The 15,789-nt window shown below is 43.7% G+C and overlaps 1 protein-coding gene across 1 annotated transcript; it reads left to right on the forward strand.

Annotated features, from left to right (window-relative positions):
• Window positions 1-220: 220 nt before the first annotated feature.
• Window positions 221-13,208, forward strand: LOC110338323 (vascular non-inflammatory molecule 3). Its single transcript, XM_021221645.2, has 7 exons — window positions 221-555; window positions 666-796; window positions 5,602-5,794; window positions 7,997-8,288; window positions 9,306-9,676; window positions 10,786-10,959; window positions 12,912-13,208. The coding sequence occupies exons 1-7, from the start codon at window positions 343-345 to the stop codon at window positions 13,038-13,040; spliced, it is 1,503 nt and encodes a 500-aa protein (XP_021077304.1). The 5' UTR covers window positions 221-342; the 3' UTR covers window positions 13,041-13,208.
• Window positions 13,209-15,789: the final 2,581 nt, after the last annotated feature.

The following is a 15,789-nucleotide window of genomic DNA, read 5'->3' on the forward strand; positions in this document are numbered from 1 at the left end:
AGGAATATTGGTGTGCTAGTAAAACACCTTTCATTTAAAAATACACTTACACAAGTAAGAACTTGACCAGTGTGTTTAGTATGGACTCAACTGGTTGGCCCACTAATTTCCCTTTTAGAGATGAGTTGGCCTCTGAGCAATGTCAATAGTTGCTGCAAACCCACGTCCATGTAATTCTGTACTTCTGCCCGCCCATCTTGCATAACCCCGTTCCTCCATACTACATTCACAGGGTGACAAATGCAGCTGGCTGACATCAGGACTTACGTCTGGATATTTTTTTTTTCCACCGAGATACAGTAGAAGAACCTTCTGGTTTTCAGAGATCACTATATTTTAATTATGGTCTCATTACATTTTCCTCAATGGGCAGTGAGTTTTGTCCTCTTTGCCCAGACTGTGGGTTCAATGGACACTTTTATTGCTGCCGTATATGAACATGCTGTTATACTGCCAAACGAAACAGAAACTCCTGTTCCCACCGAAGAGGCTCTGCTCCTGATAAACAAGAACATAGACATTTTGGAGAGCGCAATCAAGCTGGCAGCCAGACAGGTAACGCCTTTTGTTCATGTCTGAGATGGGATATAGCTTTGCAGCTAGACAAGAATGTAGGAAGTTTAAAATGACGAGGAACCTTTTCTTTCCATGCCTGTTTTGAGCAGGGTGCACATATCATTGTGACGCCAGAAGACGGGATCTACGGTTGGGTCTTCACCAGGGAGACCATTTACCCCTACCTAGAGGATATACCAGACCCTGAAGTGAACTGGATTCCCTGTAGAGACCCTAAGAGGTAACATCACGCCAAAGAGTAAATGACTCTGTCAACAAGGAGTTAGCGATGAGCTAGAGCAGTAATGTCACCAGGCTTGACGTGTTATTTTTTTCTGATGACTAGACAGTCAGTGGCACGGGCCTAATGCTTCATAGTGTCTGCTACTCAATGTGCCTTCATGTGGCAAATATCTTTGGATAAGAATACTTGATTCATGGGCTGATGAGATGGCTCAGCGGGTAAGAGCACCCGACTGCTCTTCCGAAGGTCCTGAGTTCAAATCCCAGCAACCACATGGTGGCTCACAACCATCCGCAATGAGATTTGACTCCCTCTTCTGGAGTGTCTGAAGACAGCTACAGTGTACTTACATATAATAAATAAATAAAATAAATCTTTAGATAAAAAAAAAAGAATACTTGATTCATTCCGACAACAGTTCTCTTTAAAATCTAGTGTGTGAACTGTATCCAACATGTCTGTTAACTAGTCTGTTTAACTAAGTTTTAGCCAAGTGAGAATGTTACTTCTGAAACCTGTGCTCTCAAGGGCAAGTCAGTGGGTTCACCCCGGAGCCTTCATAAGAAGCGTGAAATGATTAATGAGCCTGGGTTTCTTCTTCTTCTTCTTCTTCTTCTTCTTCTTCTTCTTCTTCTTCTTCTTCTTCTTCTTCTTCTTCTTCTTCTTCTTCTTCTTCTCCTTCTCCTTCTCCTTCTCCTNCTCCTNCTCCTTCTCCTTCTCCTTCTCCTTCTTCTTCTCTTTCTTTTTCAGTCACTTTTTCTACAGTAACACTAAAACAACTACCTATAACTGTCTGTAAATACATGGATCCAGACCAATGGACAGACAGGGCGATAGAGACAGAGAGACACAGAGACAGAGAGAGACAGAGAAACAAAGGCAGGCAGGGAGGGGAGAGAGGGAGAGAGGGAGAGAGGGAAGAGTGCGAGAAGGGGGGTGAGCATCATTGCTGAAGGAAGTCCGATTGGAGGCTGTTGAAAAATCTAAGGACAGCTTTCAGATAATATAAATATACCACCCGACTATCTACAGGAAAACACTGGTTAGGCTTGTGAGTGGATCCATAGGGCAGAGCATTGGGAAAACGGAACGGTTCCCAAGCTAACCCTTCCAGAGCCTGTGTTCCTAACACCGTGCCGTTGCCATGGCTCCACAGTACTCAGTAAGGTGCATGGGAGTTGCAGGGGGCTTGAACAGGAAGCTGCCTTTCTGAGTCCACATCTTACTACCTCCCAGCGGAGTGGATGGGTACATAGCACAAACGTTTCTCTCTATCATAGGAGTGCAATGAAACCCCATCTCTATTTCCCTTGTAGAATAGATAAGAATGTCAAGTGAAATAATGGTGTGTGTGGCTCCTTACCCTGCAGTGTTCTCTTCAACATCTCAGGTCACAACGACTTCTTTTTGATAGAAGAAACCGAGTGTAAACTACTGCGAACTCTTTTCCTTATAGAGATTATAGAAATTATTAATAACTGTGGTTTGGGCATAACCTCCTTAAAATATATATTTAATTATGTAATTATATTTATTAATTTAAATGAAGACGAACTAGATTATTTTTGGTGTACTCACCTTTTAGCATAGTTCACAGGTGATTTTTGTTTGTTTGTTTGTTTTTCGAGACAGGGTTTCTCTGTGTTGTCCTGGCTGTCCTGGAACTCACTCTGTAGACCAGGCTGGCCTCGAACTCAGAAATCTGCCTGCCTCTGCCTCCTCCCAAGTGCTGGGATTAAAGGCGTGTGCCACCACGCCCGTTTTTTATTGTTGTTATTTTTGTTTTGTTTTTTTAAGTAGGGAAATTTTAAAACTGCTTTCAGTTGCTAATTTCATATTTGCATGTACCCATTCAGACTCATATCTATTGCCTTCTAGGCAGTGGTTCTCAATCTGTGGGTTGTGACTGCTTTGAGTCAAACCATTGGAAAACACATATATTTACATTATGATTTATAACAGCAGCAAAGTTAAAGTTAAGAACTCGCAACGAAAATAATTTTATGGTTGGGGGTCACGACAACATGACTGTCTTAAAGGGCCACAGTGTTAGGAAGGCTGAGAACCCCTGCTCCAAGGATGAGCTTGTAGACATAATTCTGACCCCCTGAAGCCAGCTGGAAAGAAAATCCAAAGTTCAAAGCTCTGCTATTTGAGTCAAGCCTCACTTTGAGACGTCTACCTTTGGGAAAATATTTTCCAAATGTCACATGATCTGTGTGTACAGGAAGCATAAGAGAGTGACTCCGTGTCTTCTTCCCGAAAGCTTTTCCCAGCACAGAAGGCAGTCATTACTTGCTGTCATTCTAGTGCATGCATTAACACATACCTCACTCGATGAGGTCACTCGAGCTGACACTCCTAGGAGAAGGTGCCCTTAAATCCGATCGATCGTTAGGCTTACTTGAATCCTGTTAAGACAGGAAGGCAAGCGGCTCATGAAATTCTAACACTGAATTGTACCAATGATAAACATTCAGCTCTGTAGAACAAAAAGGAGGAAATGAACTGGGTATCAGGGCATATGACTGGAATCCTAGCACTCGGGAAAAACGTGGGAGGAATTGCTTCTTGAGCTCAAAGGCATCCTGGGCTACACAGCGAGCGACTACTTAAACCAAAACAGAACAGCGACCTGGACTGTTAGGGAGGTAGCTCAATGGATAGGGCACTTGCCAATCAAATGCGATATCTGGAGTTCAGATCCCCCAGAACCCACACAAAAGCCAGGCAGGCATAGAGGCCATCTGTAGTCTAGTACTTCGGAGGGAGAGATGGGGGATTCTCAGGGAAACTTAGCTAGTCACACTAGAAGGAATTGGCAAACTGTTTAGGGAAAGACCCTGTCTTGATAAACAGACAGACAATGAGTAGGCAGGACACATCAACTTCCAGCCTCCACCTGCATACGCACACACACCTGCTCACATGTGTGCACTTATACCCATATGAACACACACACACACACACACACACACACACACACACACACACACACACACCATCTCTGTCCTGCTTGTCTTCTCATAATTACAGAAACCCATAGATGTGTTAGCTATTCATTGTGATTTTGTTGAATTCCAGGAGTTGTATCTGTATGCTGGGCCTATTCAATTGTTCGCTTACAGCAGCAAGGGTCACTGTTTGTATGTTACCTATGAGGGGAAAAAAAAAGGGGGAGAAAAAGCTGTGTAATTAGTAATTAGGGTAAGTGGAATTACAGCCATTTGATGGCTGGGGAGAGGCCTCCGTCCATAAAGTGCTTGCCTTGAAAGTGTGGAGCCCTGAGTTTGATCTTCAGAACCCATGTAAAGAGCTGGGACAGACACACACATGAAATCCTGGCAGCAGTAAGTTGGGAGGCGGAGACATTCTAATCCCCAGTGTTTGCTGCCAGTCAGTCTAGCTTTGCTTAGTGAAGTCCAGGGCCAGTGAGAGACGCTGTGTGAGGGGTGGCAGGGGCGGAGGAAGGAACTAAGAAATGACACTCAGGCTTGTCATCTGATTCCACACACGTACACCTACACACTCACACCCACAAGGGCACCCACGAACATACTCTTACATACATGTCACACAGTCATTTGCATTAAGCCACGGTAACTGAATAGACATGTTGCCACTAGACTACATTATACTGAAAAATTATAATAACTAGCAAATGTATTTATTCACGAAGAGTAGTCTGCGTTCTAACATTTACTATCTGATATTTTGCAAATCTTCCTCCTTATAATATTGGCCTTTGATCTGTCTTGTTGAGTACCACAACACAAGTCTCACATGAGAGACGTTCAAATATTTGAAGCCACATGTTGCCTCACTACACGCCTTTCGTAGTCTGCGATAAAAATTAAGACAATTTCACAATGTATGCCTTCTCCCTGAGAGCCCTCTAAAAGCGAAAGGAAGCTCGCATATCACATATTTTTTTTGGATGTACGTTTGTTTATGTCCCCACTGCACACGTTCCCCATAGAGGATGGCCTGCAGAGGACCGACTGTTTTCTGACACTTGCTACATTGTTTTTTGACCACAGTTTATAGCCCCAAATCTGTAACATTCTAGGTGCAGTTGTAGGCAAGGCCCTTCTCATAGAGGAGTTTGCTAAGGTCCTCTCATAGAGGACTTTGAAGTCCTTGCGTAGCTTCTCACCCCATTTTAAGACACAGTATTATTTTCTCTTCAGTCTTCTCTAGGTTCTCACCCTGGACTCTGGCACGGTAGAAGACACTAGCAACCATAAAGACAAACACTGCGTTGTCCTCCTGTTGGAGGCAGAGTCTCTCACTACCCTGGAACCTGTCACACACGGCAGGCCGGCAGCCTGTCACACAAGGCAGGCCGGCAGCCTGTCACACACGGCAGGCCGGCAGCCTGTCACACACGGCAGGCCGGCAGCCTGTCACACAAGGCAGGCCGGCAGCCTGTCACACAAGGCAGGCCGGCAGCCTGTCACACAAGGCAGGCCGGCAGCCTGTCACACGCGGCAGGCCAGCAACCTGTCACACACGGCAGGCCAGCAGACCCCAAGCCTCTGGGTGCTGACTCCCAACTGCTCATGGCTGAGATCATAGGTGCATGGTGCTGAGCCTGGGTCCTGGGAGCTGAACTCAGGTCCTCACACGTACAAGGCAAGCACTTCACTGAGCCATCTCCCTAGTCTGCTTGTGAGTTCAAAACCCTTTCCTGCCGATTCTTGAACTAGAGCTGTTGCGTTATAGGAAATATATAGCATCGCTGTGATATTTAGGAGGTCGCTGTCATGACACCCCACTTGGGGTAACATCTGTTGGATTAGGTTTGGCTACACACCAGTACAGGAGAGACTTAGCTGCCTCGCCAAGGAGAGCTCTATCTATATTGTGGCAAATATTGGGGACAAGAAGCCCTGCAATACTACTGATCCTCACTGTCCCCGGGATGGCCGTTACCAGTATAATACCAATGTGGTCTTCGATTCTAAGGGTAGGCTAACAGCCCGCTACCATAAGGTAAGAATTACCCATGCCTTCATTAAACTTGTTTTTTTTTTCCTGTTGTTTGTGATGTGTGTGTGTGTGTGTGTATTTGTTTGTTAAATACTGACAATATAACTATTACAGAAATTTTCATAACTATTGCCATTTCTAGTTGAAAAGGCAATTTCCTTTATTTGTATACCAGTTAATAATTCTCTGTGTGAATTAATCATAAAGTACTATGTCGCAAAATGTTTAAAAAGATGTGAGAATAGCCTTAAAAAGATTAAATATCCTTTGGGAAAGGAGAAATGCTGTTCCATCTTGAGTTAATATCAGAGGATCTGGAGATATATAATATGTTAATATGTTATTATTAAATACTATGTTGCTACTTACCTCAACATGATGATTTGATTGCTATGAAACAAAATCCCAAAAGAAACTGACTCTTTAAAAAAGGAGGGAAATCTCTCTCTCTCTCTCTCTCTCTCTCTCTCTCTCTCTCTCTCTCTCTGTGTGTGTGTGTGTGTGTGTGTGTGTTTAGAAGTCACTTGGCTACAGCTGCACAGCACAAAGTTCTTATACTTATGAACAAAGTCCACAGTATGTGTTTCTGTTACTTGGAAACCCTGAAATGGCCTCCTCATTCCTCCATCCCATTGAGGTCACATGACTGTCCTGGATGAACCATTCACTGTTCTGTGTAGGATGCACTACCACAAAGAGGGTGAGTGTGGGAGCCAGATAGCCTCAGGAACACTGGGTTGGGGGTGGCTGATGACAGATTGCACCAGCGCACACATCAGACTGAATGGATACCCGGCCAAGTCAATGTTCTGCTCCTCCCTGGGTGAAGCAGTCAGGATTCAGGAGAGACCATACTAAAGCAAGGCACACTCAGCTGCCTGACGAGAATAATGATGTGACTAGCGCTGAGGACAAACTGCTGTGAAATGTCAGGAACCTTCAGTACCCCTGTCTTAGGGTTTTATTGCTGTGAAAAGACTCCATGACAACAGCAACTCCCTTAAAAGACAGCATTTAGTTGAACTGGCATACAGTTCAGAGGTTCAGGCCATTCTTGTTGTGGTGGAGAGCATGGCAGCATGCCGGCAGACATTGCTGGAGAAGGAGCTGAGAGTTCCACATCTGGATCAGTGGGCTGCAGGGAGAGACAGTGAGGCACTGGGCCTGGCTTCAGCATCTGAGACCTTAAAGCCTACGCCTTAAAGACTTTCTCTTCCTAATTGTCACTCTTCTTAATTGTGTCCTATCTTATGAGCCTGTGGGGGCCATTTACATTCAAATCACCACAGCCCCCTCATGGCTGTCATCAATATAATACATACACTGTAGAGGCTGAAAAAAATAAGATAACTAATAGCTTAGCATTAGCAAGACTTAACAATTCCATAGTAGAAATTAATTTTAAGTCAACTTCATTTAATTTATATCAAGGCCACAGTAGACATGATAAGGTTTGTTAACACAGGCTAGACCTCACTGTTGATACTTAAATAACACTGTGGAAAGAGTTTAAAAATTATAGGAATCAAGAGTTCATCCCGTCTATGGGCTTGAAAGACGGCTCAGTAGTCAAGAGCACATGCTGCACTTATAGTGAATGTTAGTTCAATTCCAAACACCATATTGGGCACCCACAACTGCTTGTAATGTAAATCCAGAGGATCTGAACCCTCTTCTGGTCCGTTGGACCCCACCCACACTCACATGCATGTACTTACACATCGACACTTAGATATAATTAAAAAGAATGTCAATGAATTTTCATTCTGCAGGGTTTTTTGTGTGTTTGTTTGGTTTTGTTTTTTTGAGACAGGGTTTCTCTGTGTAGCCCTGGATGTCCTGGAACTCACTGTGTAAACCAGGCTGCCTTAAACTCAGAAATCCTCCTGCCTCTGCCTCCCAAGTGCTGGGATTAAAGGTGTGAGCCACCACTGCCCGGTTCATTCTGCAGTTTTAAAGATTGAAACACTCACATCTTAGATGTCATTTGAGTTCATTTGTTCATTGATGCTTAAGCATAACACGTTTGCTTAATGTCGTAGCATGGAAACTCATAGATAGCTTATGTAACAGGCATGATGTTTGCAAATCTTCATGGAACCATATGCACTTCAATATACATGGAAGAAAAGATTTAGGGTACTGACCATACCTACTGGTATTTGTTCTATACTAATTTCCTGCTTTTCTGCTTGTCTTTCACAGTACAATCTTTTTGAACCAGAGATTCAGTTTGATTTCCCCAAAGATTCAGAGCTGGTGACCTTTGACACCCCGTTTGGGAAGTTTGGCATCTTCACTTGCTTTGACATTTTCTCTTATGACCCAGCCGTGGTGGTTGTAAAGGACGCCCAGGTTGACAGTGTTCTCTTACCCACGGCGTGGTACAACACCCTGCCCCTGCTATCAGCAGCTCCATTCCATTCAGCGTGGGCCAGAGCCATGGGGGTCAACGTGCTTGCTGCAAACACCCACAACACCAGGATGCACATGACAGGTAACTGGCCATCCATCCATCAGGTGGCAAGGGCTGTCTTGGGAAAGATCTTCCCACTGATTATCAAGCCAAATTTTTCCTTAATGGCTCTATGACTAACTCCACTCTCATAAAATTAATAACACTATGGGTTTCTGCTTTGATCTAATTTATTTATTTATGTGTTTACTTTCTGAGGACGGGCAATTGATTGCTCTGTTTTTGAGGCTGGATCTTGGCATATAGCCCAGACATGATCCTGCTGCCTCAGCCTCCCAAGTGCTGGGATTGCAGACATTCCCTGCCATCGCTGGCAAGGAGCATGGGTTCCTGCTTAAAGAGCTTTATTTGGGTAAGGAAAAGAAGCAAATAGTATCTCTATGCTTCACGAGGAAAACTGAAGTTATAAAGAGGTTGGGGGTCAGGTAATGGGAAAAAAGTTGGTGGTGGTGACTGGGGAGGGGGCTCAGCCATTAAAGGCTAGGCTCACAACCAGGGATACAAAATAAAAAAGAAGAAGAAAGAAAAAGTCAACGCTAGGAACGTTCCAGCCAACATCTATTAGTAGTAATAAAATTAAATCTTTTAGTGCGATGACAGAATTACTAAGCTTAATTGGCTTTAGAGTTTACTCTTGTAGTTTCCACAGTAAGGGTAATTAATACTTTTCTCATGCCTGGTTTTTGATATGACAAATGAATTTTAAACTCAAATAGATCAATTAGGTCATTGGAGAGCAGAAATTATTCTTTATGTTTGGGGGAATTTTTGATTTTCTTGTTCATTTGGCTTAAAAAGGGAATTATTTAAAACAAAAACAAAAACAACAACAAAAAAACCAACCAAAACTTTCAAATGATCACTTCAGTACTTTACGCAGAAATCAGAGTCAAACTGAATTAACATCTTTTTAAAAAGTCATTGTGCTTTAATAACATTCTGTCTAATTATGTTTAATTTCCCGTGAGAATGTTCTCTTTTGTCACCGTAAAAAGTTTGGAAGCAACATTTGCGATTCGTTATCCTTGTTGGCCACAGGGAGTGGCATCTACAGCCCGGAAGCCGTCCAAGTGTACCACTACGACATGGAGACAGAGAGTGGCCAACTGCTGCTTTCAGAGCTGAGGTCTCGGCCCCGCCAGCATGCCACCCCTGCAGAGGTTGACTGGAGCGCTTATGCCAGGACTGTGAAGCCGTTCTCATCGGGGCAGGCAGACTTCCCGGGAATGATTTATTTTGATGAATTCAGCTTCACCAAGCTTATGGGAAGTGCTGGCAATTACACAGTTTGCCAAAAGGACCTGTGTTGTCACCTGACTTATAAGATGTCTGAGAGCCGAATGGACGAGGTGTATGTCCTCGGTGCCTTTGATGGACTCCATACAGTGGAAGGCCAGTATTACCTACAGGTAGAATGCTCGGATTCCTTATTGCTACGTTTTCTTCTAAGTCACTGCTCTTTATAGCTGTGATGAAAGACCAAGACTGAAAGTAACTTAGGGAGGGAAGGCTTTACAATTCATCACCGAGGGAAGTCTGGGCAGGAACTCAAGGCAAACACTAACGGAGCCCATGGAGGATTGTTGCTTACTGCCTTGTTCCCCATGGCTCGCTTAGTCTGTTTTATTTATACATCTTGAGACCACTGCCCAAGGGTGGCAACTACCCATAATGGGCTGGGCCCTCCCACATAAATAATTATTAATCAAGAAAATGCCCCCACAGACTTGCCTACAATCTGATGGAATTCCTCAATTGAGGTTCCACCTCCAGATGACCCTAGCTGTGTCAAATTGGCAAATAAAATATAAAATAATCAGCAGGGGTATTCTAGCTTTTCCTTAAATATTGGATTAAGTTCAGCTAATTGGTATAATGTTGCATTTATCATGGATTCATTTGCAGCCCCAGCACATTTAACTTGTTTCATTTTAGCCAGAACAAATTCTTTTTCTTGACTACAAGGTGAAAAGCATGAAGCACATTGACAAGTTCTCTGCAGGCAAGTTCAAGTTAACTCACTGCAACTTCTATGAATCTTTTTGTTACTTTGGAGACAAAAGTATTTTGTATTTTGAGGGATTTTCTGCTGGGGGCTAGATTAATTTGTGACCCAGTGTAACACATGGGCGCATGACTGAATTTAAAGAAATTTAACTAAGGGAAATGCCCTACAAAACAATCTAAATCAAAAGTATGCAGAACACTGACCTTTAAAATTCTATTGATTTTTCCTTCTTTAAAAGTGTAGTAATTGCCAGGTGTCGGTGGCACATGCCTTTAATCTCAATGCTTAGGAGGCAAAGGCAGGTAGGACTCTGAGACTGAGGCCAACCAGGTCTACAGAGTAAGTTCCAGGACAGAGAAACCCTGTCTCAAAAATAAACAAGCAACAAAAAAGTGTAATGATCTTGCCTCATTAAATCTGACTTAGTATTTAACAAGTTGTGACTGCTTAAATGGAAACTATTCTTTGAAACTGAGTTATGACTACTTTTTTCCCCCTCCTTTTACATAGATATGTACATTGCTGAAGTGTCAAACCACCAACTTGAGAACTTGTGGGGAACCCGTGGGGTCAGCTTTTACAAAGTTTGAAGAATTCTCTCTCAGTGGCACCTTTCGGACAAAATATGTCTTCCCACAGATCGTCCTAAGTGGGAGTCAACTTGCCCTGGAAAGATATTATGAAGTAAGAGGCCTTCAAGAGGATACATTTCTTTAGAATACATGAAGTAGACCAGTGTAATAAGGATCTGATCTTTGAAATAAAGGGCTGGGCGGTGGTGGCTTACTCCTTTATTCCAATGTTTGGGAGGCAGAGGCAGGTAGATCTCTATGAGTTCAAGGTCAGCCTGGTCTACAGAGTTCTAGGACAGCTAGTTCTACATGGGAAAATCCTGTCTTATACAAACAAAAAAACAAAACAAAACAAAAAATCCCCACCCCCAACCAAACCAACCAAATGAAAAACCCAACAAACATACAAATAAAAAAGAAGAAAGAAAGAAGGGAGCAGTTATTGCCTAGTCTATGGTGATGGCTCACAGGTCACATTACCCTGAAACAGAACAAGCTGTAAATGCAGATTTACCCTGTGAGAGACAAATCTGGGTGCATTGTTCTTCAAATTGTGAAGTCTTGGGGGAGTTAACCTTTTGTATAATGGAGAATCTCAAGGTAAACAGTCCATCACACAGTGTAGCTCTCCAGACCTGGGAGACCACAATCTGTAATCTAAGCTGCATTGATGGCTGAGGTCAGATGGCTCAAGTCAGGCTCAAGGCCTGAACAGGCTACAAAGTGAGTCTGAGGCCAGTGGAAACTGATAAATTGGTGAGACTTAGCCTCAAAATGAATCTATAAAAGTTTAATCCCAGCACACTGAAGGCAGAAGCAGGTGGATCTCTGTAAGTTTGTGACCAACCTGGTTTACAGCAAGTTCTAGGACAGTCAGGACTATCTAAAGACTCTTATCTCAAAAACAAACAAACAAATAACACACACACACACACACACACACACACACACACACACTGAAGGAATGGTTCAGCAGTCAAGAGCACTTTCTAGTCTTGCAAAGGACCCAGGTGTGGGTCCCAGCATGCACATCCATGCACATCCATGTCAGGCATTACAACTGTGCCTGTGACTCCTGTTCTAGGGACACTGATGCCCTTTTCTGGCTTTCTCAGACACGGTGTGCACATGATGCAAATGCAAATGCGCAGGCAACCATTCACAGACATAAAATAAAAATTAATCTGAGAAGATGGTTTAAAGCACTTGTTGCTTTTTCTGAGAAGCCGGGTTTAAGTAGGATTCTTAATTCCTACACGGTGGCTCATGCAGACCTGTAACTCCAATTCTAGTGGAGCCATGTTCAACACCCTCTTCTGACCTCCACAGGCAACAAGCATGTGTGTGGTGAACAGACACACATACAGGCTGGTCAAGTATTCATACACACAAGGCCAATAAAATAAATCTAAAAGGTAAACACACATTTTAAGGAGTTAGGAATATAGATCATGATAGAGACTTTGTCTAGCATGCACAAGACCTTGAGTTAAGTGCTCAGGACGGTGGAGAACACTGCTTAGGCAGGCAGCTCACTCCAGGGGAGAGCCGAGAAGCTGCTCTAATGCCAGCAATAGTTGTGCAGTGGCTCATGACTTTAAAGGATACATTTAAATTTGTACATTATTTAACTACCCTCAAAAGAGATCACTTGCTACATTTTTACCCTATCCCTCTATAATTAGATGAAGATCATAAAGCTAAGTCTTCTGCCATCAAATCATGTATACTATAGATATACCGCTCAGTCCTGCTTTTGGCAGGATATTTCTTTTTTCTTTTTATTTTCTTTTTTCTTTTTCTTTTCTTTTTTCTTTCTTTCTTTCTTTTTTTTTTTTTTTCGAGACAGGGTCTCTCTCTGTATAGCCCTGACTGTCCTGGAACTCACTCTGTAGACCAGGCTGGCCTCAAACTCAGAAATCCCCCTGCCTCTGCCTCCCAAGTGCTGGGATTAAAGGCGTGCACCACCACGGCCCAGCTTGGCAGGATATTTCTAAAGGGAGGTAACTGCTGGAAACCGAGCTTTGCATTGGTATCAACCCTTTGTCATCTGTCTTTCATCAGGTCTCAAGAGACGGTCGTCTGAGGAGCCGAGGTGGAGCCGCTTTGCCTGTCTTAGTGATGGCCCTCTACGGAAGAGTGTTTGAGAGGGACCCTCCACGCTTAGGGCAGGGACCTGGGAAGCTGCAATGATCCCTTCGTTGGGGACCCCAGAGAGCGGGGCTGTAAAAGAGAGAGAACAAGGATCTGCAGTGTCCCATTGGGAGATACGATGTAAGCTGCTGAAAAAGCAAAGCAAATGAAAGTAAACAATAAATAAAATAAAATAAAAAAGCAACTGCGATGCTATGGCCTGCATATGGTTTGTTACGCCCAACATTCATGATCAAATTTAAGTTCCGTCGTGAAGGACTAAGAGAGTGGGACATGTAACAGGCTGCCAGACCACAGTAAGTACCCCAAACTTAACACAACTGACTCCATGGTGGAAGTACCGTCCAGGCTGTAAAACGAAGCAAAAATCAAGTCTAATCCATCAAACCCCATACAGCCCTGGGAAGGTCTCAGAAGGCACGGCTTTGCTTTGACCCACTGTGGTTCGGCTTTTGCCCAACTTGTCTTGTTAACTGGAGTATGTCAACCCAGAACATTTTGTTTGTTTGTTCTTGTTTTTTTGTTTTCTCGTTTTATTGTGTGCTTAAAAATTTACGCCGAGAAACTATCCTAGGATTCCGAACACCCAGTGTAGTTGCCAGACAGCTAATCAAGACTTACTATTGGCTTAAACCCATGTCCGAGCCATCTTCTCTGGTGGATACCCTAACAGTAGGACATATAATTCAACCACGGTTTTTAGAAGTGGTTCTTTCAATAATCACGGCGGAGATCCATAGTTGAATACTGTGGTTTTGTAGGTGTAATTGTGGCGGGCCTACAAAGGGGGCGGGGCCTGACACAAGGGGCAGGGTCTAGCACATAGCTCCATTTCCTACCCTGTGATGTCTAACACTACTCAGAGACTCTGTTAAGGAAAGAGTATTACCAGATGTGTGTGTTATAGAGTTTGTGACCCCTGAGAAAAGACCATAGCCTCAATCCAATTATACTTAGAAAGATTTATTGATTAGCTGCTAACAGGAAGGATGAGCGATCTCTTAGCCAAATATGAGATTACCTTGAAGGAGGGGTTTGGGAAAGGCCTTTAAAGATTTATTTTTTGAAGATGTGGAGAAACAAGAACACTCCTTCATTGCTGGTGGGATTGCAAGCTGGTACAACCACTCTGGACATCTGTCTGGTGATTCCTCACCAAAACTGGGCATAGTACTACTTTACGACCCAGCTATACCATTCCTGGGCATATATATACCCAGAAGATGCTCCAACATGTAATAAGGACACATGCTCCATTATGTTCATTGCAGCTTTATTTATAATAGCCAGAATCTGGAAACAAACCAGATGTCCCTCAACAGATGAATGGATACAGAAAATGTGGTACATTTACACAATGAAATACTACTCAGCTCTTAAAAACAATGAAATTCACAGGCAAATGGATGGAACTTGAAAATATCATCCTGAGTGAGGTAACTCAGTCACAAAAGAACACACACGGTATGTACTCNCTGATAAGTGGATATTAGCCCCAAAGTTTGGAATACCCAAGATTTAATTCACAGACCATATGAAGCTCAAGAAGGAAGACCAAAATGTGGATGCTTCAGCCCTTCTTAGAAGGGTGAACAAAATACTCATAGGAGGAAATATGGAATCAAAGTGTGGAGCAGAGACTCAAGGAAAGGCCATCCAGATCCTGCCCCACCTGGAGATCCATCCCATATACAACCACCAAATCTGAATGCTATTATGGATGCCAGGACGTGCTTGCTGACAGAAGCCTTAAGTGGCTGTTTCTTAAGAGGCTCTGCCAGACCCTGACAAATACAGAGGAGGATACTCGTAGCCAACCAAGTTGGAGAAGGGGCTGAAGGAGCTGAGGGGGTTTGCAGACCCATGGAGGGAGCAACAGTGTCAACCGATCAGAACCCCCCTCCAGCTCCCCGGGGTCTGTACCACTAACCAAAGAATACACATGGAGGGACCCATGGTTCTGGCCAAATATGTGGCAGAGGATGGCCTTGTTGGACATCAGTGGGAAAAGAGGCCCTTGGGCCTGAGGGTCTTCGATGCCCCAGTGTAGGGGAATGACAGGGAAGGAACACAGGAGTGGGTGGGGGAGGGAGGATGGGATAGGGGTTTTCTGAAGGGGAGACCTGGAAAGGGAGAAAACATTTGAAATATAAATAAAGAAAATATCCAATAAAAAATAATTTTTTATTTTTTATTTATTCACTTTACATCCTGATCGCTGCCCCCTTTCCTGGTCACCCCTCCCCCTCTCCTCTGAGAGAGGGGAGGCCTCCCCAGGTACCTCCCCAATCCTGGCATATCAAATCTCTATATCCTCCCCGACTGAGGCCAGACAAGGCAGCCAGCTAGAAGAATATATCCCACGTATAGGCAACAGCTTTTAAGATAGAACCTGCTCCAGTTGTTGAGGGGAACTGCATGAAGAGCCCAGCTGTACATATGCTACATCTGTTCAAGGGGCCTAGGTCTAGTCCGTCTTTGTTTGTGGTTCAGTCTCTGAGAGAGCCCCAGGGTCCAGGTTAGTTGACTCTGATGGTCTTCCTGTGAAGTCCCTGTTCCCTTCAGGGCCCTCAGTTCCCGGGGAAGGACTTTTAACAGGGAAAAACCACAGGAAGACCTTCGATATCTACGCCAGCAAGCAAAATCTGTCTGTTCTGCTAAGTAGTTAGGCAACTCAAAACAATCTCTGGTTATATGCGTAAGCAAGTTACAGAAGCAAAAAGGCAGTTAGTCATATCATAGCAAGTAGATGGTCATGGTTGTGCATTTGGGGCAGGCGTCACTGTAT

The sequence above is a fragment of the Mus pahari genome, chromosome 21, assembly GCF_900095145.1.
Source record: "Mus pahari chromosome 21, PAHARI_EIJ_v1.1, whole genome shotgun sequence".
NCBI lineage: Eukaryota > Metazoa > Chordata > Mammalia > Rodentia > Muridae > Mus > Mus pahari.